The sequence below is a fragment of the Zalophus californianus genome, chromosome 8 (genome assembly GCF_009762305.2).
Source record: "Zalophus californianus isolate mZalCal1 chromosome 8, mZalCal1.pri.v2, whole genome shotgun sequence".
Taxonomy (NCBI): Eukaryota; Metazoa; Chordata; class Mammalia; order Carnivora; family Otariidae; genus Zalophus; species Zalophus californianus.
Window position 1 is genome coordinate 26,825,533 of NC_045602.1, and position 26,152 is coordinate 26,851,684.

The following is a 26,152-nucleotide window of genomic DNA, read 5'->3' on the forward strand; positions in this document are numbered from 1 at the left end:
TCCCATATTACTTCATTGAGCCTACCTAAATTTTAGCAGAAAATGATTTAAAATAAAATCTTCTTGATGTTTCATTAAATTTTGAAAGGGAAATAAAATATTGAGGCAAAAGCAGTTTTTAAACTCAGCTGTATTAAAAATCATTGCAATATGGTAGTACTGAAATAATGAGTTGGTAGAAAAGCACTTTTTTTTTTTATATTCTTCTTTCCCAAATGACTTAACAGCAGTAAACCAGGGCATATTAATAAGATGTCCCACATTGTTGGTGATAATTCTGAGTAAAGTAGGAATAATAGAGCAATTGCCAATTTGGCAATTTTCTTTTTTTTTTTTCTTTAAGATTTTATTTCTTTATTTGACAGAGCATGAGTGAGCATGAGCAGGGTGGATAGGCAGAGGGAGAGGGAGAAGCAGGCTCCCTGCTGAGCTGGGAGCCCAACATGGGTCTCAATCCCAGGACCCTGGGATCATGACCTGAGCCAAAACGCTTAATGACTGAGCCACCCAGGCACCCTGGCAATTTTTTTTCTTGTAGAGACTCAAGAGTATATATGTGGATTACATATATTCAGTTATCTTTTTTTAGGTGAATCTTAGAATTTTTAAAATACTCTTTGTTATATTGTAGGTCTCATATTTTATGTTGGAAAATAGTTCCAAAATCAGTTATTTTGAAAGTCATTGACAAAGTATGATGTGGCATATAAATTTTCTTTTGCAAATTCATAATGAATATAACTAAAAGCTGCTATTTTACTAGGATTTCCACTAAACCATGAAGTCCAGTTCACATTTTCTTGAGTAACCTTTCAATATGCTTTTCCTACAGCCTGCCCATCCTCAGTGTCTGTTGAAGTGAGTGCAGATGGGGTAAACATGCTACCTTTGTCCACTCCTGTTGTCACAAGTGGTCTCACCTACATAAAAATTCAGCTGGTAAAAGCTGAAGTAGCTTCTGCTGTCTGCCTTAGACTTCATCGCCCACGAGATGCCAGCACATTAGGCCTTTCACAGATTAAATTACTGGGCCTCACTGCTTTTGGTACCACTTCTTCAGCAACAGTTAATAATCCCTTTCTTCCATCTGAAGATCAGGTATCCAAAACGAGGTATGTTATGTATCTCAATTTTAAAAAAAGCTTTCTGAGTTTTTTATGAAATTATTTATTCTGTGGCTTCTTTTTTAGGGCTAGGAAGGTCTTTGCTCCATAGGTAATTTATGTAATCCCATAATTTTATCAGGTACAGTAGAGACACTGATTCTGTAGAACCAGAACTTAAGGCTGGTTAAAATTGAGATTTATGTGTGTTTAATTCTTGAGATAATCTACAATGTGGTATATGTAAGTATGGGTTTCTGGATCACAGTCTGATTTCCAAGTGTCTGTCACTAGGATACATCTGAGCCATACAAATTGACCATATGGACAGAGACCTAGTCTTAATATGGTAATTCCTAAATGCCAATTAGTAGAAGGGTTAGATTCAGATTAACCAAGTAAACCAAGACCTGAATATATCCTTTAATTCACTTTCATTTGGTAAAGTTTGATAGGTGATAATAATATAGACTGGTTTGTTAAAAGTTTTGCCTGAGAAGAAAATTTAGGGTTTCTGTTTTATTCTCAAGCTGCCAAGACTTTATAGTTTTGCACAGCTATAATTTTATGCAGTTTATATTTAAACATATAAATATATGTATATGTAAAAACATTTTCTGACTAAAAAAAAAAGACAAGCATGTAGTTCCTAAACGCGATTAGTATTATTTGTTGTGTTATGGAGGAAACTTAATGTGTTTAATTCCTTATTGATCTTACAGCATCTTTTTTTCTTACACAGATCGGTGTTATTTATGAAACACAACATGCTGATTTGTTTTACCCCAGAAATAATTTGAGCTACTTAAATTTGCCACATAAACCATTTTGTGTTGTATATTTCAGTATCGGATGGTTACGGTTATTACATCATTGCCTTACTCACATCAGTGATCTGGAAGGAATGATGGCCAGTGCGGCCGCACCTACTGCTAACCTGCTACAGACTTGTGCTGCCTTATTGATGTCCCCATACTGTGGAATGCATTCACCCAACATTGAGGTCGTGCTTGTAAAGATAGGACTCCAGTCCACTAGAATTGGCCTGAAGCTTATAGACATTCTTCTGAGAAACTGTGCAGCATCAGGCAGTGATCCTACAGGTGACACTTAACTTTGATAGTTTAAGTTTTACCTAGCTGCAAAATAATGACAGTTGAATTATGTGATCTCTATGACTAAACTGTTTCTGAAATTAATTTCCATTTTAGCTTCAATGTTTTAGGGGTTGGTTTGTTATTTTTGTTGTAATTTATAGAAGAATTATTTTTAATTAACAATTTAAAATTAAATTGAGCAAATTTTATCCCATTTGCTAATTGAGCAAACTTTCTTTTGGTTCCTTATTGCAAGATTTGAACAGCCCTTTACTTTTTGGAAGACTGAATGGACTCTCTTCTGATTCTACAATAGATATTCTTTACCAGCTTGGAACAACTCAGGATCCTGGAACAAAGGACAGGTATATGTTGATCTTGTTTTTTGTTTAAGGACTCAAATACACACAGTCACATGGTAGTGAATGTTACTTGTCATATTTTCTCCTTAGAGTGTTTCATAAAAGTTAAGACTGTTGATTATATTGCATGTTTACCTGTATGCTTTACATGATACAACTTTTAGGGATTTTTGTGAACATTTAACATAAATTTTTATATATTTGGACCTATTTTAAGCAAATTTGAACCCAAATAGAATTTTTAATCAATATTTTTGATTGGAATGGAATAAAATATTACATATTTTTACGTGAACCATGTTGTGATGAGATCTTTATAAATTGTAATGGGTCTCATAATCATACTATCTAAGGTAGTATTTACTGTTTCTGAATATAGGACTGTTGTGTCCATATTAGGCACATAGACTATTTTGAAATGATAATAGTGTTTGTTTTGATTACTTATTATTTATAATATTCATTGACAGCTTTTCATTAGACGCTCTACCTTTTTTCTCTTTCCTACCACAAAGTGAAACGCTAATCATACGAAGTAAATAACATCTGAACATTTCACCTAGATATTTAGTGATGTTTTATAAAGGTAATTTTTACATGAGTTTTGCTAGTGTAGTTCTTCCTTGATGTCTTCTACCTCCAAATTGGTAAGAACACCAAGTATTTTTGAAACATGCTTTTATTGGTAAATTTTTGAGTGGTGATTTGGCATTCTCTTGTTTTATATATATCATTTATATCAGAAGAACATTTATAGAGTACGTGATTCTATAGACAGTCTTTTGTTTTCTGAGTTATGTTATCCTTTAATATTTTGATTAATATTTGAGAAAATCTTTTGATATTTTATTAATTTTTTTATAAATTAACAAATCATTAATTTTTGTGGGTACTTAACTCATAAGTATTTACTGAGTAGCTGCTGTATGCCTGGCACTGTGCCAGATACTAGAGTGTCCAACAAGTTCATTGAATCCAGCTTTTATTTTGGTTTGAGGAGAAAGGGTACTGTCATTCACAAGGGAAGATTTATATAGGTCAGACTTGGGAGTATATAGTAGTGTCAGGCATGGAAGGTGCCTGGTAAATATACTTTAACCACTGATAATGTAATGGCTTTTACTTATTGTAGGCTAGTTGCTTTCATATTTTTTGATTAAAAATGTTTAAATGACATTTAACCAAGTAAATTTATTTTCAGCATGATAACTTCACAATATTAAATAAGCTGACTTCCATTAAGCTTCTTCCTTTACATGAATTATATTTTTATTTAAAAATAGGTTGGAATTTTTTAAAAAATATTTTTTGATAAAAGAAATTTTTGCCAAGTTTGAATCGTAATGGTTAATAGGGTTAAAAAGAATATAAAAAATGAGTTTTAAATATTTTTCTGGAACAGTTTTCTTAAAATCTCTTAAAATTACTTGATTCTTTAATAGTTTTATGGTTTTTATCATAAGAAAATTACCCTAAACAAAGTTGTTTTTACTGCATAATACTTTTTAAAACATAACTGTCTTAGAACTCACATAATAACAAGATGGTTGGCTTCTATGGACTGAGAAAATCTTACTACTCCATAATTTCCTCATCTCTCTTCTCTTTTTCTGAGTTCTCTTAATTTCCTGTAGTATGAAATTTAAAGGGTCTTGTCCTTCAGGGCAGAGAGGAGGATTGAGTAGATTTATATACCTTCCTACCCCCATTTCTTTTACCGTGAAACAAAGAATCTTAAGATCTAGAAATTTGAAGGCAAACAAAAATGTAAACACCATGTTTTAAGAACTCAATTATAAATCTTATCCCATTTTCTGTATTTTATATAAACTCCAAAGCCTTACTGGTTTAAAAAGTCTTGTTCTTGGTCAGTAGCGCCTTGCTCCAGGGTATTGAGGGTAGGGTAGCACTTGAAAAAAAGTATATATTTTGGGGCTATATTCTGTTTTCAGCGTGAAGGGGGGTGGGTGACTGCTACTAGTATTTAATGGTTGGGGACCAGAGGTATAACACATGTGCTATATTACATGAGGTTCTGCACAATGAAGAATTAGTACCAGGTTACTGCTCTAGGTTGTGTGGATTTGTTACAAGATAAAATTTACAAGAGATAGTGAATTTGTTAAGCTTTGTATCCTGTAATTTCAGATAGTGATAGGGTTTTTTTAATGAGTTAAATTAATATTTGCAAAATTATAGTTATGTTATTTCAAACATTTTCATTAGTTAAGAATAGTAAGGTTATGGGAAAACTAGAACTACTATATTCTTTCTGCTTATATAAATTCCTTTTTCTTCCTATTTTAGATTAAATTTACTGAAAACAGTATGTTATTCTCGTATATATGTTGCTTACATGTAATGGTGATATTTATCCATATTAAATATCAGTTGTGGTATAATTGGTTATCTGAATTCATTTTCTTTTAAGAATCCAGGCCTTGTTAAAATGGGTCAGTGATTCTGCAAGAGTGGCTGCTATGAGGAGAAGTGGCAGGATGAGCTACATGTGTCCTAACTCTTCAGCAGTAGAGTATGGTCTTCTCATGCCATCTCCTTCTCATCTTCACTGTGTGGCAGCAATTCTGTGGCATAGTTACGAACTGCTTGTAGAGTATGATTTACCAGCGCTGCTGGACCGAGAGCTCTTTGAGTAAGTATGATTTTTGAAATCCTTTTTTTTCCCCAGTACTAGATCTTTATAGGTTTTCACTTGATGAAACAGTATTTTATATGCCTATTTGGACAATAATAATACTTTGAAAGTAGTTAAATTTAGTCAGGTTTAATTTTGAAATAAGTGTCATACAAATTTAATTAATTTATATTCATGTCATTGCGTGCTTTTCCCACCTAAAATCAGAGTGTTTAATGTATGTGTTCCTCCAGTTCGTAGTGTTTATTCTTTTTTGCAAATTTACCCACCAGAATTTTTTTTTAATAGGCTCCATGCCCAGCGTGGAGCCCAGTGCGAGGCTTGAACTCATCACCTTGAGATCAAAACCTGAGCTGAGATCAAGTGTCAGACGCTTAACTGACTGAGCCACCCAGCCCCCACCCCACCAGATTTTTTTTTTTTATCTTTAATGTACAACTAGGGAGAAAAAGTATAGCTGGAAATTTTGAAAGAGTTACTACTTCGGAGAGTTTTTATGCTTAGTTGTTTTTACTACTTTCTAGATATCTGATACAGTTGTTCTCCTCAGCTAAGGCTTTGCTGAACTTACTGCCTGATAACTGCTAAGTCTGTAAAAGAATATTGTACTTATTTCTGAGGCATTCCATGACTCTTAAAAGGTTGGCCTTTTGTCCTTCAGTCTGTCATTTTCATATTTGGCCTTCTCAGTTGGCATAACCCATGACTTAATAGTGAAACTCCCTAATAGTTTCTGATTTGCAAACGTGAATTTTAAGCCATCAATCATGTCAAATTCAATCTAAACGTTTCTTTTTGTATAATTTTTCAGTGTTTCTTTATGTGACTTTTTTTGAGATCACACAGACAATGGTAGATCCATTTTAATATAGGTCTCTTGATTTTCTGTACTCATTTTACAAGTCTGATGTAACTTTGTCTACCTAAATACTTAAATAATATATATCACAAGCAGTCTTCCCGAAATCAATTGACAAAATATTGTTTTGTCAAATAAAATGTATTATCTTACAGATTTTATAATTTTATAGAGTATAGGTTGATTTCTAATAGAAGTATTAGAAACAATGAGGTCTTTCTAAAGATACATACATAATGTTAACCTGGCATCTTTTATTCTCCTAGGTTACTTTTTAATTGGTCCATGTCTCTTCCCTGCAATATGGTTTTGAAGAAAGCTGTTGACAGTCTACTTTGCTCCATGTGTCATATACATCCAAATTATTTTTCTTTGCTCATGGGCTGGATGGGAATTACCCCTCCTCCAGTGCAGTGTCATCATAGACTGTCCATGACTGATGATAGCAAAAAGCAAGATCTTACTTCATCCTTAACAGATGACTCCAAAAATGCACAAGCACCTCTTGCACTAACTGAATCACATTTGGCGACCCTTGCGTCCTCTTCTCAGTCTCCAGAAGCTATCAAACAATTATTGGACTCAGGTTTGCCTTCTCTTCTGGTGAGGAGTCTGGCTAGTTTTTGCTTTAGTCACATTTCTTACTCAGAAAGCATTGCTCAGTCAATAGATATTTCCCAGGACAAGCTCAGGCGGCATCATGTTGCACAGCAATGTAATAAGATGCCTATCACAGCAGACCTGGTTGCTCCTATTCTTAGGTTTTTGACAGAAGTTGGCAGTAGCCATGTTATGAAAGACTGGCTTGGTGGGTCTGAAGTCAATCCACTGTGGACAGCACTTCTGTTTTTATTGTGTCACTCTGGGTCCACTTCTGGAGGACATAATTTAGGTGCCCAACAGACTAGTGCAAGATCAGCCTCTCTTTCTTCAGCTGCTCCAACAGGATTGACTACTCAACAGAGGACAGCAATTGAGAATGCGACTGTTGCGTTCTTTCTGCAGTGCATTTCATGCCACCCTAATAATCAAAAACTGATGGCCCAGGTAAGATTACAAAAATTGGCTTATGTTTTAGGCATCTTATTTTAATGCACTGTTAAATAACACTAATGAAATTAGTTGAGAAAGGGGTATGTGTTACAGGTGTTGATGTAGTTTGGGATCCGGTGCATTAAAGGATCTGAATTTAAACCATACTTAAAGTATTGATGATATCTGCTCCCTCCTCCTCTCAAGTGTCACATATTCCTTTTGATGAAATAATGGGCAAATTAATGGCGATTCTAACTGTAATTGATACATTTCCTCCTTTTAAACTCACAACCCCCCCAATCCAATAAAAAGAACAAGCCCAGAAGAACAGCACTTCAGCTTCTGAAAGAGGAGTGACCACTTGGAGGTGGTCATTGAGCATCTCATCTGCAGTGAGGCTTTGTGTTTTGTTGTAACTGGATTGCTACAACTCTTGGTTTGCTTCTAATGAAGCAGACATCAGGATAGTTTTCAGATGGGAGACTCTTGACAAAACACATTAAAAATGTAAGAGATGATTTTATTGTAGTAAGTCCATGGGGCCAAAATCTTGAAAGTTAGAATTATTTCAAGAATAAGTCTAGTTGATTTTTGCCAGATTCTGCTCCTTTCTAGCTGTTTTGACTTTCATCAGGTTGGTTAGCCTATAAAATGGGAATGGTAATACCTGCCTCAAAGATTGTTTTTGAGACCATTAAAAACCATAATGTATAAAAAGTAACTAGCATAGAATAGAGTCTGTCTGATATCTGGTAGGCACCAGTAAATAGGAATCAGCTTCTTTTTTTTTTTACTCCATAATTTAGAGTGCTTATTCAGGGCTGACTGTTAATATCTAGAAGGATAGTTAATAATAATTTTCAAAAAAATACTGATTTAACTTTGTTGAGAAGAATAACAAGATACTTTACTGTCAAAAGTAATTATTGTGAAACTATATCTGCTTAATGTGCCTAATTAAAAGGAAATGGTTAAATTATCAGTTTTAACCAAGGACAGGAGTATTTGAAAATTTGGCTTGTGCCTCTGGATAGCATGAAAACTTCATGACTTGTTGCTTTCTGGCTTAATTTTCATCTCTCAGCTTCTTAATAAGGCCTTGTGTTATATTTCTAATACCCTTTTTTCCATAATTTTTATTGCATTGTAACGACATTGATATTGACTAAAGTTAAAAGTAACTTGGTTATGCTAGGTATTTATAATGTGAAAACCCTGTAGTAGTAATTTCTCTTAGTCACAGGAGTTTCCTGTGGGGATAGTCTTTTTTATTCTTTAAAGTACAAAGCTGCAGGTAAATAGTGCACTTAACTTTTTAAATCTCTTTACTTGCCAGGTTCTCTGTGAACTTTTTCAGACATCTCCTCAAAGAGGGAATCTTCCAACGTCAGGGAACATTTCGGGGTTTATACGTAGATTATTTTTGCAATTGATGCTGGAAGATGAGAAAGTGACAATGTTTCTTCAGTCTCCTTGTCCAGTGAGTATTTAACAGTTAAATAAATCTTAATAATTAGCCGTATGCAAAGACATTTCATAATTTCATATCAGAACCTGGAGTCACCTTTACGTATTAATTTCTTACATAACAAACAAACTAGAATAACCTCTATACTCAATGATAGGACTTAAAAATCTCTTTTGGATAACCCTCCTTGTGATGAATAGCCTAATTATACCCTACCATGAAAAGTGTAATTTGGTTGGGCGAAAAAGTGACTGATTATTAGGTACAGTGGTGCTAATACAGAAGTTGACCAACAAATCAAATGGCAAATGCACCATATTTTAAAATAAATACAAAATAAACCTTTCATATTTTGTGTGCATTTAAAATTTTTTATTCTTTTATGCTTTTGAAATTGTTTTATAATGGTACATGTATCAAAAAATCATTTCTTGATTTCTTTTGAATTTTCAGCTGTATAAAGGTAGAATTAATGCCACAAGCCATGTCATCCAGCATCCAATGTACGGAGCAGGCCATAAGTTCCGCACACTTCATTTACCAGTCTCAACAACATTATCAGAAGTTCTTGACAGAGTGTCAGGCAAGTCAGATTTAAGTATTAATTTGTCTTTGACTTTATGTTAGATTCTGTAGAATTTTGTTATTTTTTGTAACTGTTTATTTTAATGCATCTACTGCCTCAGCAACTATTTAATGAATAGAAAAGGTCAATATGTCTTCACATTTTGAAGCATAAGAAGCTGATGAAAGGGACAAAATGTACAATATATTCTAGCACCTGTAGTTCTTTTGGTGTCATGTGTGTTATGTGAGGTAATGACAGAATGGACAGTTGGAAATGTTGACAAGCCTTGGGAAGCCGTTGATGGAATTTTCTCACAAACCATCTGGTTGTCTTATAATAGATGATTTGCAGGCCATTAGTTGGGATGGCAGGACTCTAATAAACATTTACTAGCTCTTAGGGTGAAATGGTCAAGAGAGAAGAATGAAGTAGGTAGATCGGATTGGTGACCTTATTGTTTATAATAGTGAAAAAAGCAGAGAGAAATTTTCCCTTAGGTTCTTGCCTATATTCTAAGATGAAGATGATGCCTTTGAACAGCATACAGGTTATTAAAATAAAAAGAGTTTTTGATGGCAGAATGCAAATCCACTGTAGAAAGTTTGATTTTATTGCCTCTCAGAAATCCTGTGAATGAAATCAGTGTTGAGTTGATTGAGCATCTTCTACCTAAGCACAGTAATCAGCCCTGAGGGTATAAGAGAAAGCAAGACACACACTCTGCCCCTCAGAGTATTATGATTTTATGTATGTTGTCAGATTAAAAAATAAATGAAATTTAAGAATGTTTGCATTCTCTCATACAAATGTAAGTAAGTATGTTTCTATCTGTATGCGTTTTAAGGGGATACCTAAGCTTACAACAGTAGGAAGTTAGGAGTATCTCAGAAAAAAACATGTCTATTTATCAGTGGGAAATAGAAATCTAAGCTTAGAATAAAAAACTGGATTAAAGAGATTTCGAGGTTGTTACCATACATAGGTAGTAGGTTAAACCATGTGAATGGATGTGATCACTATGAGAAAATAAGGTAGAAAAGAATCTTTTTTGTCTTTAGTCACTGCATCTAACCCAAGTGTGTATGTAATACTCTAATTCTTTTCTTTTTACAAGTTATACAATAAAATGTTAGAATACTATTAAAAGTGCATACATAACATTTGTTCTTATTTGAAAATGTCTACCTTATCCTGTTACAGCTAAATTTTTTTGAAAATTTGATTTTACAGACTTTTTTTCTGTCATAGCCTTGAAATTGTTCCTTCTACATGGTGAAGAAAAAAATGAATAATGAATTAATTAAATAAAAGAAGGACAAGTGGGGAAGAGTACTAAAGTTCAGTTATTGTGATTTCTTACATTTAACTTGATCATAGAGAAGTAATAGACATTATTACAAAATAATTATTAAGAATAAAGATAGGGCACTTGGATGGCTCAGTTGGTTAAGCGTCTGCCTTCGGCTCAGGTCATGATCCTGGAGTCCCGGGATCAAGTCCCGCATCGGGCTCCCTGCTCTGCAGGGAGTCTGCTTCTTCCTCTGACCCTCCCCCCTCTCATGCTCTCTCTCTCTCTCATTCTCTCTCTCAAATAAATCTTAAAAAAAAAAAAAGAAGGAATAGTTCCCTTTATTACCTACATATTTAAAAATAAATTGATTGCTTTTTAAGAATCTCTGGGTAAGAAGTCCAACAGAGTCATCCTGAGCAAACACCAGAAGTTTCCAAGTGCTGAATTTAACCTCTATTTAGCAGTATTTTGGTCTTTTAAGGCATGTTTATGATCTTTAGCCATATTTGATGATATATTTACGTGTGTCTATATTTTATCAATATAAAAACAAAAACAAGTAATCCAAAATTACTTAATTTTATTCGCTTCCGATAGCTTTTCACTACATTGCTTTCAAATAATAAAAGTTGTGTGTCAGTATTTTTGCTTTTACAAATTTCTCTTACTGCTTTTAAGCAGTTTGATTATATGCCTTGTAGTTTTTTTGTGGTTTTTTTGCGGATGCGGGTTTGTTGACTTTCTTGACTCTGGGTTTATAGATTTCATCAAATTTTATTTATTTATTTTTTTAAAATATTGCCTCAAGTATTTTCTTTCTCCCTGTTTCTCTCTTCTCTTTGGGTAATTCCAGTTACACATTTTTAATAGGCCTCTTGAAGTTGTTTTCCAGCTCACTGAAGCTCTGTTCATTTTTTCCCCCAACTTTTGCCACTTCTCTTTATATATCTCCTTGTCCTTATCTAAAGTGTATAAGCTTTCCTCTATCATCTTAAACACACTGGTCTGTTTATATTGATTATTTTTTCCTTACTATGGATTGTGTATTATTGCTTTTTTATTTGCCTAGAATTTTTTTTTTTTTTTAAGAATTTATTTATTTGACAGACAGCGAGACAGGGAACACAAGTAGGGGGACTGGGAGAGGGAGAAGCAGGCTTCCCGCTGAACAGGGAGCCCGATGCAGGACTCGATCCCAGGATCCTGGGATCATGACCTGAGCTGAAGGCAGACGCTTAACGACTGAGCCACCCAGGCGCCCCTATTTGCCTAGAAAATTTTATTGGATGCCAGGCAATGTGACTTCTACTTTTTTACTTCTTTTGGGTGCTCGATATTTTTGTGTTTTAATAAATATTTTTTATTTTGTTTTGGGTTAAAGTTACAGTAACTGAAAACAATGTTGCTTTTAGAGCCCACGTTTAAGTTTTATTAGGTAGACAAGAGCTGCTTTTAATCTAGGGCAGAACTTATTGTGAGATGGAAGTTTTTTTTTATAAACTTACACTGTCTGGTACAGTAGCTCTCAAGCACATGAAATGTGTTTGGTGATACTAAGGAACTAAATTTTTAATGAATTTAATTTTTAAAAGATGCTATATTGGAATAGAAGTAGGGTACCACATTTGAAAATGAAGGTCTAGGGCTACTTTGGCCTCACTAATGAGGTAATACCCTTCTGAGAACTCTGTTAGGAATTCAGTAGGCATTGGGAACACTACATATTATAGCCCTCATTTTAGACCCTGGGGTTTGTCCCCTTGTTACTTTTTGAGAAGTACTTTCCTTGGCCTTTGGTGATTTCCTCATATAAAATGCTCAGAGACACTAGGTCTCTGGAGCTCTCTCTCTGCAGATCTCTCCTCCCTGGCAGTGTGACCTAAAAACTGCAGCCAGCTGCTTTTGTCTTCCTGGGTTCCCAGTCCCTGTCCCCACCTTGGGTGACTCCTGAGTTGTGCCAGTCTGTGGCCCGGGAAACTCTAGGCAATCAGCTGTAGAAGTCCTAGGGCTCGCCTCATCAGTTTTGACTCATGCAGGCATCCCTCTCCTGTCTTCCTAATGGCCATTGTCTGAAAACTACTTAATGCACTTTTCTAGTTTTTAGTTATTTCAGGTAGGAGAGTAAATCTGGTTTTTGTTATTTTATCTTGACCAGAAGTGGTAATCCAAACTAGAACAATTTAAACAACATTGAGAAAATGTTCCTTAGTGATATTTTTAAGTATTTGGCATTTGCTAGGATAGCATTATGTTAAGTTCTTAGCACCTAATAATGATCTTTACTGGTTTTCCTGAAAATACTATGAATACTATGAATTAATTGTGTGAATTTTTTATTATTTAAGTATTTCATTCTGACTTCTGTAACTATTTTGCCATTTGGGGTTGCTTGGTTGTTTTTGGAAGAAAGTATTGTTGCATTCTCTATTTATTGTTTATAGTATTTACAGAATTTTTAAATTTCACAAAAAAATGGAACTCTCTAAAGGCAGTCTGCAGTTAGGAAGGAACTCCAGAAATTGAGATCACAGGGATATTTTCACACATTCAAAGAAAGCTAAAGAGTAGGAAATAATACAAAACATAATAACTTTTTTTTTAAAGATTTTATTTATTCATTTGACAGGGAGAGACACAGCGAGAGAGGGAACACAAGCAGGGGGAGTGGGAGAGGGAGAAGCAGGGTCCTGGCGTAACAGGGAGCCTGATGTGGGGCTCAATCCCAGGACCCAGATTATGACCCAAGCCGAAGGCAGACGCTTAACGACTGAGCCACCCAGGCACCCTCATTCCATGATTTTTAATACCATGCTATATTCCAAGTAATGAAAGAAAACATTAATTCAAAGAATTTATCTTATTAAAGTCCTTAGTATTTGTTTTTAAAGTATCTAAATTTCCTAAGTTAAAAATAGCAAAACAAATCTTCATTACTGAAGTGTGTTCCTTTCTACTCCTGTTTGTAAAATAAGGAGTCTAATATAATGCTTTAGGATGAGTCCTCAGCTTGAATTCCATATTTGCCATTAATAGGTTAGGTCAGTAACCTTGCTAAAAGCCTGTTTCCTTATTTTGAGAATAATATTCGTTCTTGATACTCATGTTGTGAGGACAAAATTACATGTTGGTGGCAGGCACATTGAACTGTGCCTAAAATAAAGGAAATTTAGTGGTAATAGTTTCTCATTGCCTTGAGGTAATACCACTGTAATTTGTAATGTTTTCTAGAGATGGAAATTTAAGTATCCTGGCTTATGAACAGTGGTGATTCCATTACATTGATACCAGCAAGGATTGACTATTAGGCTTTACCTCATCAATTTCTTCTAAATGCATTTACATTCTGTCCATATTAGTGATAATGTCTTGTGTAATCTTTGTTTTGAAATATTTGTAGCTTCCTTCTTAATGACTTTGAAAAGCAGTGTATTTTAGGTAATATTTTCTTACAGATACCCCAAGTATCACTGCTAAACTAATTAGTGAACAGAAAGATGACAAAGAAAAGAAAAACCATGAAGAGAAAGAAAAAGTTAAGGCAGAAAATGGATTTCAGGACAATTACAGTGTTGTTGTTGCTTCAGGTATGCTTTCGGTTTTTTATAATGTTGATTTTGTTTGAGTTTTTTTGTTAAATATAAGAATATGTATTTATAGGAACGTCATGTAGTAAAAAGTATTAATGCAGAAAAGCTGACTTGTAATGATGTTTTAATACTGGTTGTAAAAACATTGCACCTGAAATCTGTTACTCATTGGCAGTGTAATTATTACACTTATTTTATATCTGAAACTTAATATAGTTCATCAGATACTGAACATTTGTGAATTGTTTAGGTACTCCATTTAAACTTGACAATGTACAGAAAATTGTACTCAATACTGTCAGGAGATGAAGACAAAATGGTCAAGATAACTGATCAATTTGGAGGATATTTTCTATAACATAATTGAGATGATTTTAGTTCAAAGAAGGTTTAGTCTATTACTTTTACTCCTCAAATAGGAGATCTCTGTTTTGGTGGAATTTATTCTATTTCAGAGAAGAATTAATGTGAGATTTCCTTCACATACACAAAAATACTTTCTAGTAAATGGGCAGTCATCTCTATCTCAGAGACAGTAGAATTTAGCATTGTTTTTTACTCTCTTGAAAATAGTTACAAACGTGAAACCAAAATTCATGGTGTGTCATGAAGGGCAAGTAAAATTGGGAGATTAAAATCAGAAGAAATATTTGTCTTTTGGCATTAGCTAGGAATGTGATGCTTTTTAAAAATATTGTAGAAATGCCCTTTTATTTCATTAGTGTGTTGGCTATCTATAGAATCTTCCTGATTCTTTTAGGGCTGAAATCCCAGTCTAAACGGGCTGTGTCAGCTACACCACCTCGTCCGCCATCCAGGAGAGGGAGGACAATGCCTGATAAAATAGGAAGTGCTTCTTCAGGAGCGGAGACTGCCAACAAAATAATTACTGTCCCAGTGTTTCACCTGTTTCACAAACTCTTGGCAGGTAATGTTCACAATATTTAAAAATAAGAAAAAATTTTGAAGACATGTAATTACCAGATTCCTGTTTAATCAACTGCTTGTGATGAGATAAACATACAGTTCCCTCTAAAAAAAAGAGAAGAAAAGGAGTAACCTTTTACATGTCCTTTTTAACATTATAATGTTGCATATTTACAGCTTACTAGTTTCCTAAATTTTGCTGTCAGTGTGCTATAAAATCAGTAAAACTAATATTTCAAAGAGTTCATAACAAGTTGTATAGGAAGCAGTGTGAGGCAGATTTTGAAGAACTGATTATAGTAGTGGAATTCTTTGCCATACCACTGATAGTTAAGCAATATTTTCTCCGTAGGTGATACATATTCTTTGACCACTATACTTTCCATTGGTCAAGGTGACACCCAATTTATCTCCATTTTTGTGCTATATTGTTATAATCAAATTGCCAACTAACTTTGAAAGGATTTTCCTTCTTAGCTTTATGTTATTGATTTATAGCAGAGATCAACAACATATGGCCAGCAGACTGAATCCCTCTCTATTAAAAAATATTTTTTAAAGTTTATTTTTTTTTAAGATTTTATTTATTTTAGAGAGAGAGCTCAAGCAGGGGGAGGGGCAGAGGGAGAGAAAATCTCAAACTTACTTGGTGTTGAATATGGAGCCTGATGTGGAGCTCAATCCCACGACCCTACAATCATGACCCGAGCTAAAATCCAGAGTCAGACGCTTAACCAACTGAGCCACCCAGGCTCCCCTCTCTCTGTAATAAGGCTTTATTGAAATACAGCTATGCCCATTTATTTGTATATCGTCCATAGCTGTTTTCATGCCACGGTGGTAGAGTTAGTAGTTACAGCAGAGACCATATAGTGTTCCTAGCTTAAAATATTTATTATCTGGCCTTTTAGGGAAAAGATTTTGCCAACCAGATTTGTAGGAATGTCTGTTTCTTTGTTTCTTGCTATGGCTCAGAAGATCTTGGTGGAATTTGGTTAGTGACTGATACTTTCTATAGACAATACTGTTCACATGTATCAGAAATAGATTTCTGTAAACTCCATGTGCTGATTTTAAATTGTGTCAGAATCAGACACTTAAGGTGCAGTTCAGTAAAAATAGTAACTAACTGACTAAATCAAACCAAGTAAATGTCTCCCTCTTGGATTCTAGATTTAACTTAGTTATGTCATTTTTAGGCCAGCCATTGCCAGCAGAAATGACGCTTGCCCAACTCTTAACTCTCCTTTATGACCGAAAACTTCCTCAAGGTTACCGTTCAATAGACCTGACTGTTAAATTGGGATCTAGAGTTATCACAGACCCAAGTCTGTCAAAAACAGACTCTTTTAAAAGGTTACACCCTGAGAAAGGTATGTATGTGATAATCCTTTAAAATTACAGACCATGATCCAAGAAGTAGCGATTTCTGTAGCTGATGACTTAATTTACTTTGTTTTTATTATATCAAGCTAACAAAATATTTTTCTTTGTGACGGAATTATTTATAGATATAAAAGATTGCTATTGTTTTCACTAGAAATTAATCTTAATTTCTCTTCCAGCATCACTTATTTTATGAACACGTATGCTTTATTGGTAGCCTTTTGCATTCTCTAGTAAATTTTAGAATACTTCCTTTGCTCGGTTTTCAGGAGAATTATTTGGGGGTTTTCTAGTGTTTATAGAATCTAGTTAAGTGTAAACATTACTAACCTTTCGGTTTTCTTTGGTGAGTGATTCAAAGTTAAATCAATATGGTGTAATTTTTTTTTAATATTTTATTTACTTGATACAGAGAGATAGCAAGAGCAGGAACACAAGCAGGGGGAGTGGGAGAGGGAGAAGCAGGCTTCCTGCTGAGCAGGGAGCCCGATGTGGGACTCAGTCCCAGGACCCTGGGATCATGAACTGAGCCGAAGGCAGACGCTTAATGCCTGAGCCACCCAGGCACCCAGTATGGTGTAATTTTTAGTGTTCAGTATGAGAAGTCATTTGTTGGTATTCAGTTTTTCCTAATTGGATACTTCAGAACATGATGTACATATGTTGTATTTGCTTTGATTCTCTGCAGACTTACTTATTTTTACATACATTATAACTTACAGATAGGCCCTAAAGGACAATGCTTCTCAAACTCAAAAAATATGCTTATAAATTACCTATAGAACACTGTTAAGATGCAAATTCTTATTCAGTAGGTCAGGGGTGGGACCTGAGATTCTACATTTCAGAAGCTCTTAGATGATGCCAGTGCTCGTATGCCAATGACTATACTTTGAGTAGCATGACTTTGAGAGGCAACATCAGAAATCATTTAAAAATTACTGTAGCATCTAGCCTTAAAGCTTTATCTGAATAACCTAAGATATTTATGCTCTTTTGTTGAGTAGAGAGGTGACAATAAGATCTGCTTTGTAAATGAAAGATTATTATAAAAAGAGACCGTTTCTCACCTGTTACTTGTAATTTATTGTTCTAGATCATGGAGACTTACTTGGTAGCTGTCCAGAAGATGAGGCTCTCACTCCAAGTGATGAATGTATGGATGGGATATTGGATGAATCTTTACTTGAAACCTGTCCCATTCAGTCACCATTACAAGTTTTTGCAGGAATGGGTGGACTGGCTCTTATTGCAGAAAGACTACCCATGCTGTATCCAGAAGTAATTCAACAAGTAAGATAAGATTCCTAATTGAATGTATCATTCCACGGCAAAGCCCTTTGTTCTCTTTTATTGCTTTTTTAAAAAAACTCACTTGTGTTAACCTTTTGGGAGTACCCTTTCCCTTACACTCCTTGAGCATCATATAATTTCAAAGGTCAGCCTGTGCAGAGCTTTGTGAGAATTAGTTGGTACCAAAAAAATGCTGAAGGCCGAGCACATTTGCCAAACTCATTACGCTGCAGCATTTTACCTTGATTTTATGGTCGTCACACTGTAGCATTTTTATTTTTGTGTTTCTTCGGACATATTAATTATGGATATTACTGGAAATGGGAGAGTAAGATGGTAGTGTATACTGCTACCCAAATGCATTGTCTTTTTGTTTAACTGTTTTTCCTGTTTTAGGTACCATATCTATTTCAGGTAGCTTTAAAAACATACTGCTTTAACCTCTTTACTATTAATGTTGCTATTATGGATGTATGTATTTTCAGTGCTCTTTTATTAATGTGGAGGGAGTATGGCTCATGGAAAGTTGTAATTACAAAGCACTTTTTGTTTACTGAATGAAGTAGGGGAATTATTTCCTGTAATTTCATGTACTTAGTGTTATAGTTTCCTAGGGCTGCTGCAACAAAGGACCACAAACTGAATGGCCTAAAACAACAGAAATTTATTCTTTTACAGTGTAGGGAAGCTGTAAGTCTGAAATCAGGTTGTCACCAGACCCATGGTCCCTGTGCAGGATTCCCTCTGGGGAAGAATCCATCCTTGTCTCTTCTTAGCCACTGGTGGTTGCTGGCACTTGGCATTCATTGGCTTGTAGCTGCACCAGTCCGATTTCTGCGTGTATTTTCACACGGCCATCTTTCTCCTCAAAGACATCGAAGACAGTTGTCACAGATTTAGGATCCACCCTCATCCATCTGCAGGGACCCTACTTCCATACTGATGTAGAGTAATAAATGAATTAATAAATAGGTGGAGAAGAAGGGAACATTTTTACCTACAGTTCAGGGCCAACTAATAAATGTAGAAGGAATGATGGAAAGTCACCGTTTGGCACCCAATGTAATAATTACTGTTTTAGGCAAGAATTTTTAAAATGCTAATTCTAATTGATCAAAGTTTGGGGAGAAACAAGATACATAGCCTCAAAGACTCTGTCTATAGATTCTTAACTAATTATAAAGGATAATTATAAATAAATGTATGGATGTATATCTAAAGTAGAAATACTTGGCAGATACCACCATACTCATGATATAATTTAATTCCTTATGATTTGGAAGCTTTTTAAAAATATGTCCCTTTATTGGTCCTTTTATTCCTGTATTTGAAAACGATTGTTTAAAATCACATCTTTAATTTGAACCTAATGTTGAAACACACAAATAGCCAAGCAAAAACTTTCTTTTTTTTTTTTAGGTGAGTGCTCCAGTGGTAACTTCTACCACTCAGGAAAAGCCAAAAGATAGTGATCAGTTTGAATGGGTGACCATTGAACAGTCAGGGGAATTAGTTTATGAAGCACCAGAAACCATTGCAGCTGAACCTCCACCTATCAAATCAGCAGTACAGACCATGTCTCCCATTCCTGCCCATTCTTTGGCTGCTTTTGGGTTATTTCTTCGTCTTCCGGGCTATGCTGAAGTCCTACTGAAAGAGAGAAAACACGCTCAGTGCCTTCTGCGACTGGTATTGGGAGTGACGGATGATGGAGAAGGAAGTAAGTGTTTAGAATTATTAATGAAATTTAACATAGGTTGTGTAAAAGTTATTCAGATCAGTGCTTATTATTCATTACTTATTTCTTTCACAGGAAAGCTACTAGATCATTTGTTCTTGGTAGTTTCATTCTAATGATACATATAACAAACCCTAAAGAATCTTCATTTTCATTACTTTTCCATTCAAAATGTATTCATTGTTTACAAAACTGCTGGGCATCATCAGAGGCAGTTAAAAATGAAGCAGCTATTTAGATCCTGCCCTCATGTAGCTAATGTTCTCCAATAGTAGCAACAAGCAGTGTATATAAGCATAGACTTAACAAGTTACAAAAGACTTGGAAGAAGTACAGTATTGTGAAGGCTCACAGGTATGAGACTCTTTCCTTACTACCCAGCTATGTGAATAAAGTTAGCGGAGTAATTTTAGTAGGGCCTTGAAGGATAGTCTCTTTAAATAGGCTGAGATGAGCTAGAAAGAAGATGATTTGAGCAGTGTTTATGTGCTCAGATTAAATGAGAGAGGATAAGTTAGCTGATGAAAATTTACATAAAACACTGAGGGCTCATTCTAAAAACTACTATTGATAACAGATTATGGAAAGTCTTATTAAGAACTTCAGATTTTAGGGCGCCTGGGTGGCTCAGTTGGTTAAGTGACTGCCTTTGGCTCAGATCATGATCCTGGCATCCCAGGATCGAGTCCCGCATTGTGCTCCCTGCTCAGCAGGGAGTCTGCTTCTCCCTCTGACTCTCCCCCCTCTCATGTGCTTTCTCTCTCTGTCAAATAAATAAATAAAATCTTAAAAAAAAAAAGAACTTCAGATTTTTTTTCTGAATAGTAATGAAAATTTATTAAAACGTATGAACCAAGTCATGATATGATGATAATCTTTCTTAAGAAAGTGAATCTGGAAGCAGTGTTTAGACAAAAGAGAACAGAATGTGGAAAGTAACATAATTTATTTTGTAATATATTACAGAATAAGAATAAAAAAAGATAGTAGGAAGGGAAAAAATGAAAGGGGGAAATCAGAGGGGGAAATGAACCATGAGAGACTATGGACTCTGAGAAACAAACTGAGGGTTCTAGAGGGGAGGGGGTGGGCAATGGGTTAGCCTGGTGATGGGTATTAAAGAGGGCACGTATTGAATGGAGTGCTGGGTGTTATACGCAAACAATGAATCATGGAACACTACATCAAAAACTAATGATGTAATGTATAGTGATTAACATAACATAATAAAATAAAATTTAAAAAAAAGTTATGGCAATTGTTTCCATTGGGCTGGCAATTTTATTTAATATAAAGGAACATAAAAGAAAAGTCATTAATTTAGGGTAGCCTAGCAAGTAGATTTTCAATCAGCTTACCTGTGATTATTCAGTTAATACCCATTCCATCTGAAAATTAATTGTTCTTAATTTTAAAATCACATGGTTTTGATTAGAGCTGAAATCTGTCACATGCCAATTAGAATACTGTTAAACCCTTACTACAAAGTATATTTAATCTAATAAAACTATGTGAATTTATTTGTGGATCCAGTAACTCTGAAGCTATTGAATATTCAAAGTACATATTTTACAAAAAGCACATTCTTTTCTTTTGAATTTTCATGTTGATGGAATTCTTAAAAAATGGTGACATTGGGACGCCTGGGTAGCTCAGTCAGTTAAGCATCTGCCTTTGGCTCAGGTCATGATTCCAGAGTTCTGGAATCAAGTCCTGCATTGGGCTCCCTGCTCAGCAGGATGCCTGCTTCTCTCTCTGCCTGCCACTCCCCCTGCTTGTATGCACACTTATTGCTGTATCTCAAATAAAAAATAAAAGCTTTAAAAAAAAATGGTGACATTATTTTAAATATTTTTCTAATAACTTATTAAAATACATATTATAAATAGTCTTGGTTGTTTGGTTTCATATGTAAACTATATACCTATTTCAGTAGATCAGGAATTTTTTTTAATTTAAGTAGATAAAGAGATACATTTTATTTTGGTACTCTATCACAAAATGATAGGTGTAACCCTAAGCAGAAAATTGTCTTTATATCATTTCACCCTTTTTTTTAGTGAATATACAATGAATGTTTATTAAAAAGTATAATACTGATATCTGTTGTCTCATCCACTGTTCATATAGTGGTGGTTTTTATTTTGGTTTGGTTTGGGTTTTTTGTGTTTAACATTCCTTTCTAAAGCTAGATGTAGTAGCAAATTATATCACAGACCAAATAAAATGGTTTCACTCTTTCGTTACCTGTTCATGGTGGAAACTATTCCCGAGGCAGTCAGGAACTTTCAGTGCTTCTATTTTAGTTGTTAGGTTTCCGTTCAGTTTCTCATTTATAATAATATTGATATAGTCTATATTAATTATCATATGAATATATTTCAACTTTTATTTGTTTACATATACTATGTCTTAAAGAGATTTTCCAGATACTTCTTATTATTAAACTTCCAGATATTATTCTATTTGTGGTCTTTGGGGTTTTTTTTAAAATAAATTTAATGATAGATGTTGTGTTGTCACTATTAATTTGTGACCTGTATATTGTTATTGTGTTCTTAAATATTTTTAATTTTGAGTTCTCTTTTCTTAATCTAGGTCATATTCTGCAGTCTCCATCAGCCAATGTGCTTCCAACTCTTCCTTTCCATGTCCTTCGTAGCTTGTTTAGCACTACACCATTGACAACTGACGATGGTGTACTTCTAAGGCGGATGGCATTGGAAATTGGAGCACTACACCTCATTCTTGTCTGCCTCTCTGCTCTGAGCCACCATGCCCCACGAGTTCCAAACTCTAGTCTCAATCAAGCAGAGGTAGGTTTGTTTTAATTATTTAGATTATGAAAAAGGTAAGTTAAATTCATGGAGTATAGAATAGGGTTTTTCTGAAATAATGAGATTCGTGTATTCCTTTTTTGTTTCTAAAAGGGTATTTAAAAGAGAAACTATGAACTAAGTTTTTTCTTCTCTATTAGGCTCTTTTAGAAACCATAAGTTAATCCATCTACTTGAAAAACAAAGATTTAATAGCTTAAGAAGCTTTCCCATTTACCAGGATATGCTGAATTTATACTGTGGTCTCTCTAGAAAATCCAAAAATAATTAATGGTATAAGTGAGTTTAATGAGGATGCAGTATCCAGGTTTAGTACTTAAAATAAGTTACTTCTGGGGCACCTGGGTGGCTCAGTCGTTATGCGTCTGCCTTCGGCTCAGGTCATGATCCCAGGATCCTGGGATCAAGCCCTGCATTGGGCTCCCTGCTCAGCGGGAAGCCTGCTTCTCCCTCTCCCACTCCCCCTGCTTGTGTTCCCTCTCTCGCTTTCTCTCTCTCTCTCTCTGTCAAATAAATAAAATCTTTAGAAAAATAAATAAAATAAGTTACTTCTATATACTAGCAAGAAACATAAAATGAACTTTTTTTATTAAATAACATCAATAATGTTATTCTACTATTAACTGTTTATATGGTAATGAAATTATCATTCATTTAACAGTTTATCTTATTAAATGTGAAAGATGGCATTTTCAGTCATTTATCCATAAAACTAAATTGCAGGTCAATTTATGAAAGTGTTGTACACAGTTTTCTTCCTTAGAAAATATTCCCATTAAAAGAAATGAAAAGCATTTGTATTACTTTTAAATAACCCTTGAAACTAATCTTAATTGCAAATGTTTTTGAGTGTACATAGGATATTTAGTGAAAACTCTTTAAAAGAGGATGCTTGTTACAGAATTAATTTTAATTTTACTGTCCACAAAAATAATAATAAAGAATCGACCTTTACAGAGTTTGAGGTTATGTTAATAAAGCCAGTGGTTCTCAGTAATTTCTTTTGTCTATACACTATTCACATTTTTAATATGTCCTCTTTTGCTAAAAGAGATTTTTCTATACATCACATTTGGAATAAGAAAGAAATTGAGAATTATTCCTTCTAGAAATAGAAGCAATCTTGCTTACTATGATTGAAAACATATGACACCATTATAGAATTCTCCTAAGATATGCTTGTACTAAATTCATCCTAAGGGATCTGGCTCATATCCATATTCGTTTTTTCTCTATTTAATTTTAAGTCATTGACGCTGTAGTCTTTACCCCATGTTTTACTGATAAATATTTTAAAATTTTTATTTATTCTTTTTTTTTTTAAGATTTTATTTATTTATTTGAGAGACAGCGAGAGAGGGAACACAAGCAGGGGGAGTGGGGGAGGGAGAAGCAGGCCTCCTACAGAGCAGGGAGCCCGATGTGGGGCTCGATTCCAGGACCCTGGGATCATGACCTGAGCTGAAGGCAGATGCTTAATGACTGAGCCACCCATGTGCCCCTATTTTATTTATTGTTAAATAGACACATTGGTTCTCCATTTTCCCCTTCCCCCAGCCCCTGGCAACTACCAGTCTGTGTTCTGTGTCTCCGTATTTACCTACTGTGGGTATTTAATATAAATGGAATAGTATAGTATGTTATCTTTTGTGTCTGTCATCTTTGACTTAGCATGTTTTTGAGGTTCATCCACAAAATAGCGTGCGTGTATCATACTTCATTACTTCTTATGGCTGAGTAATTCTATTGTGTATATATATATTTCACAGTTTGTTTATACATTCTTCCATTGATGGGTATGTGGGCTGTTTTGACTTTTTGGCTGTTATGAATAGTCTTGCTGTGAAAACACGTGGACCTGTATTTGAGTATCAGTTTTTATTTCTTTGGTTATATACCTAGGAATGGAATTGCTGTGTCACATAGTAATCCTTTATTAAAATTTTTGAGGAGTCCACAGACTATTTTCTATAGCAGTTAAACTATTTATGTTTGTACTGATAAATATTTTTGAGGGTAAATAAAATCAAATAGTAAGAAGTTTTCGCTTTTTGTTATAAGCCACAGGTATCAAGCTCTCATAACCCTACATCAACAGAAGAACAGCAGCTGTACTGGGCCAAAGGGACTGGCTTTGGGACAGGCTCTACAGCTTCTGGATGGGATGTGGAACAAGCCTTAACCAAACAGAGGCTGGAGGAGGAGCATGTCACCTGTCTTCTGCAGGTGTGCTTACAAAGTTGATATTGTCAGGGATAATAGTTAAATTATTTTTTTTCTATTTGTATTGATTTTTAAGTATTGATAACTATCCAACTCATCCTCAGCTACTTCTGTAAAACATATTATGCTCCTTCCTCTCAATACATTTAAGATACCACTGGACAAAGATTGTTCTTCCCTACTTGTAACTATAAATTTCTTCCCTCGCAATTAGCTTCCTCACTGAGAGGAAAGTGACAAGGATGAAATTATCCAGTAACTGGAAAATGTACCATATCTACCTCCCTCCAGTCATCTTTTCATCTAAAGTGCTGTGTCTGGACTCTTAAGAAAAAAAATTATTTGTTTATATCTTTGTTTCTCATACTGTTTTACTACTTTTCTAGAATCAGCCAAGTTGAACGAGTACGGAAAATCCCACAGTACCAGTATGAGAAGGGGAGGTGCTTAAATATTAGCTTTAGTCCCTGCATCAACTAACTGACTCTAAAAGAGGTCAAATCTTGGAGCCTTATTTTCTGCAATTGTAGAAGGATAGGCTCATTCTAGTATAAAATTCTAAGATCACTCTCAAAATGTAGACTGAATCTAGTCAATAAAATAATATCAGAATTGCTGCTAAGGTTTTAGTTTGTGTTCTTAGGTGGACTCTTCTATGTCTGACTGAATACAGTATACCATCACGCTAAAAGCACACCCTTCTCTTTTGACAGTCTGAAGAAAAGACTATCTTTTTAAAAGATAGACAGTGACTGACTTGAAAATATAAACTCTTGGTACTCGGATTTTAATATCTAACAAAATGTGGGTTTTTAAAGCGTGTGAAGCTAAAATCCAATGTAAACCCAACAATTGTTATTTTTAGGTTCTTGCAAGTTATATAAATCCTGTGAGTGGTGCAGTAAATGGAGAAGCCCAGTCATCTCATGAGAATCGAATCCAGAACAGTAATGCCCTTCCTTCTGTACTTCTAGAGCTGCTCAGTCAGTCTTGCCTCATCCCAGCGATGTCCTCTTATCTACGAAATGATTCAGGTAAATCACATTGTCATTAGTCTTTTGTTGACTTATTTTATCATCTGTTAAAATAATAAGGTACAATTGAAGTATTTGGTATTAGTCTTCCCCAATATATGTAGGTATAAGATTAATGGATTTATTTCTTAAAAATTATTCTGGAGATACTTAGTTGTTTTTAGGGGCTCCTAATTGGATAATTGTGTTGTGACCTGTTGTGGAACACAAAATAAAAGTTTTCATTATCCCTTTGTTTTAACCTGTGAATGTACTGTTTTTAAAAATAAGGTATAACTGAAAATAATAGGGCAAAGGTGGGGCAGCTTCATGACCGTATTCTGAGCTAAATATGGTTGATTGAACTGTGCATTTTAATGTTTGTCTCAAACACTGTACAATTTCAGATGATGGTAATTTGAAGAAAGGCAGATAATATAAATTATTCTAATCCATAGGTACTTGATAATAAGAACTAATTTTTACAAATTCAATAATAAAAGTACTATAGTTACTTTCCAATATGCAACTGATAATTGAAACTGGTTATAATTCTGAAATTAGTTCCAAGAATTGGTATTCTTTTCCCAAATAATAATAGAAAGTTATATTTTGTTCACAGTTATTGCCAAAAAAAAAAAAAAAAACCAAGCAGTTTAATATCTCCTCCTTTTAGCCAAGAACTTTTAGGTTTTTTGTTTTTGTTTTC

The 26,152-nt window shown here is 34.5% G+C and overlaps 1 protein-coding gene across 10 annotated transcripts in view; it reads left to right on the top strand.

Moving 5' to 3' along the window:
• Nucleotides 1–26,152, top strand: part of BIRC6 (baculoviral IAP repeat containing 6) — a 229,460-nt gene that overhangs the window by 139,675 nt on the left and 63,633 nt on the right. For all 10 annotated transcript variants that reach the window (XM_027620739.2, XM_027620742.2, XM_027620746.2 and 7 more), the window contains 15 exons: nucleotides 833–1,112; nucleotides 1,950–2,206; nucleotides 2,457–2,565; nucleotides 4,994–5,215; nucleotides 6,344–7,124; nucleotides 8,449–8,592; nucleotides 9,034–9,163; nucleotides 13,892–14,023; nucleotides 14,787–14,954; nucleotides 16,153–16,326; nucleotides 17,436–17,632; nucleotides 19,052–19,352; nucleotides 21,969–22,186; nucleotides 24,269–24,433; nucleotides 25,296–25,464. In XM_027620739.2, the coding sequence (XP_027476540.2) occupies nucleotides 833–1,112; nucleotides 1,950–2,206; nucleotides 2,457–2,565; nucleotides 4,994–5,215; nucleotides 6,344–7,124; nucleotides 8,449–8,592; nucleotides 9,034–9,163; nucleotides 13,892–14,023; nucleotides 14,787–14,954; nucleotides 16,153–16,326; nucleotides 17,436–17,632; nucleotides 19,052–19,352; nucleotides 21,969–22,186; nucleotides 24,269–24,433; nucleotides 25,296–25,464 (3,447 nt within the window). The remainder of the gene's footprint in view (nucleotides 1–832; nucleotides 1,113–1,949; nucleotides 2,207–2,456; nucleotides 2,566–4,993; nucleotides 5,216–6,343; nucleotides 7,125–8,448; nucleotides 8,593–9,033; nucleotides 9,164–13,891; nucleotides 14,024–14,786; nucleotides 14,955–16,152; nucleotides 16,327–17,435; nucleotides 17,633–19,051; nucleotides 19,353–21,968; nucleotides 22,187–24,268; nucleotides 24,434–25,295; nucleotides 25,465–26,152) is intronic.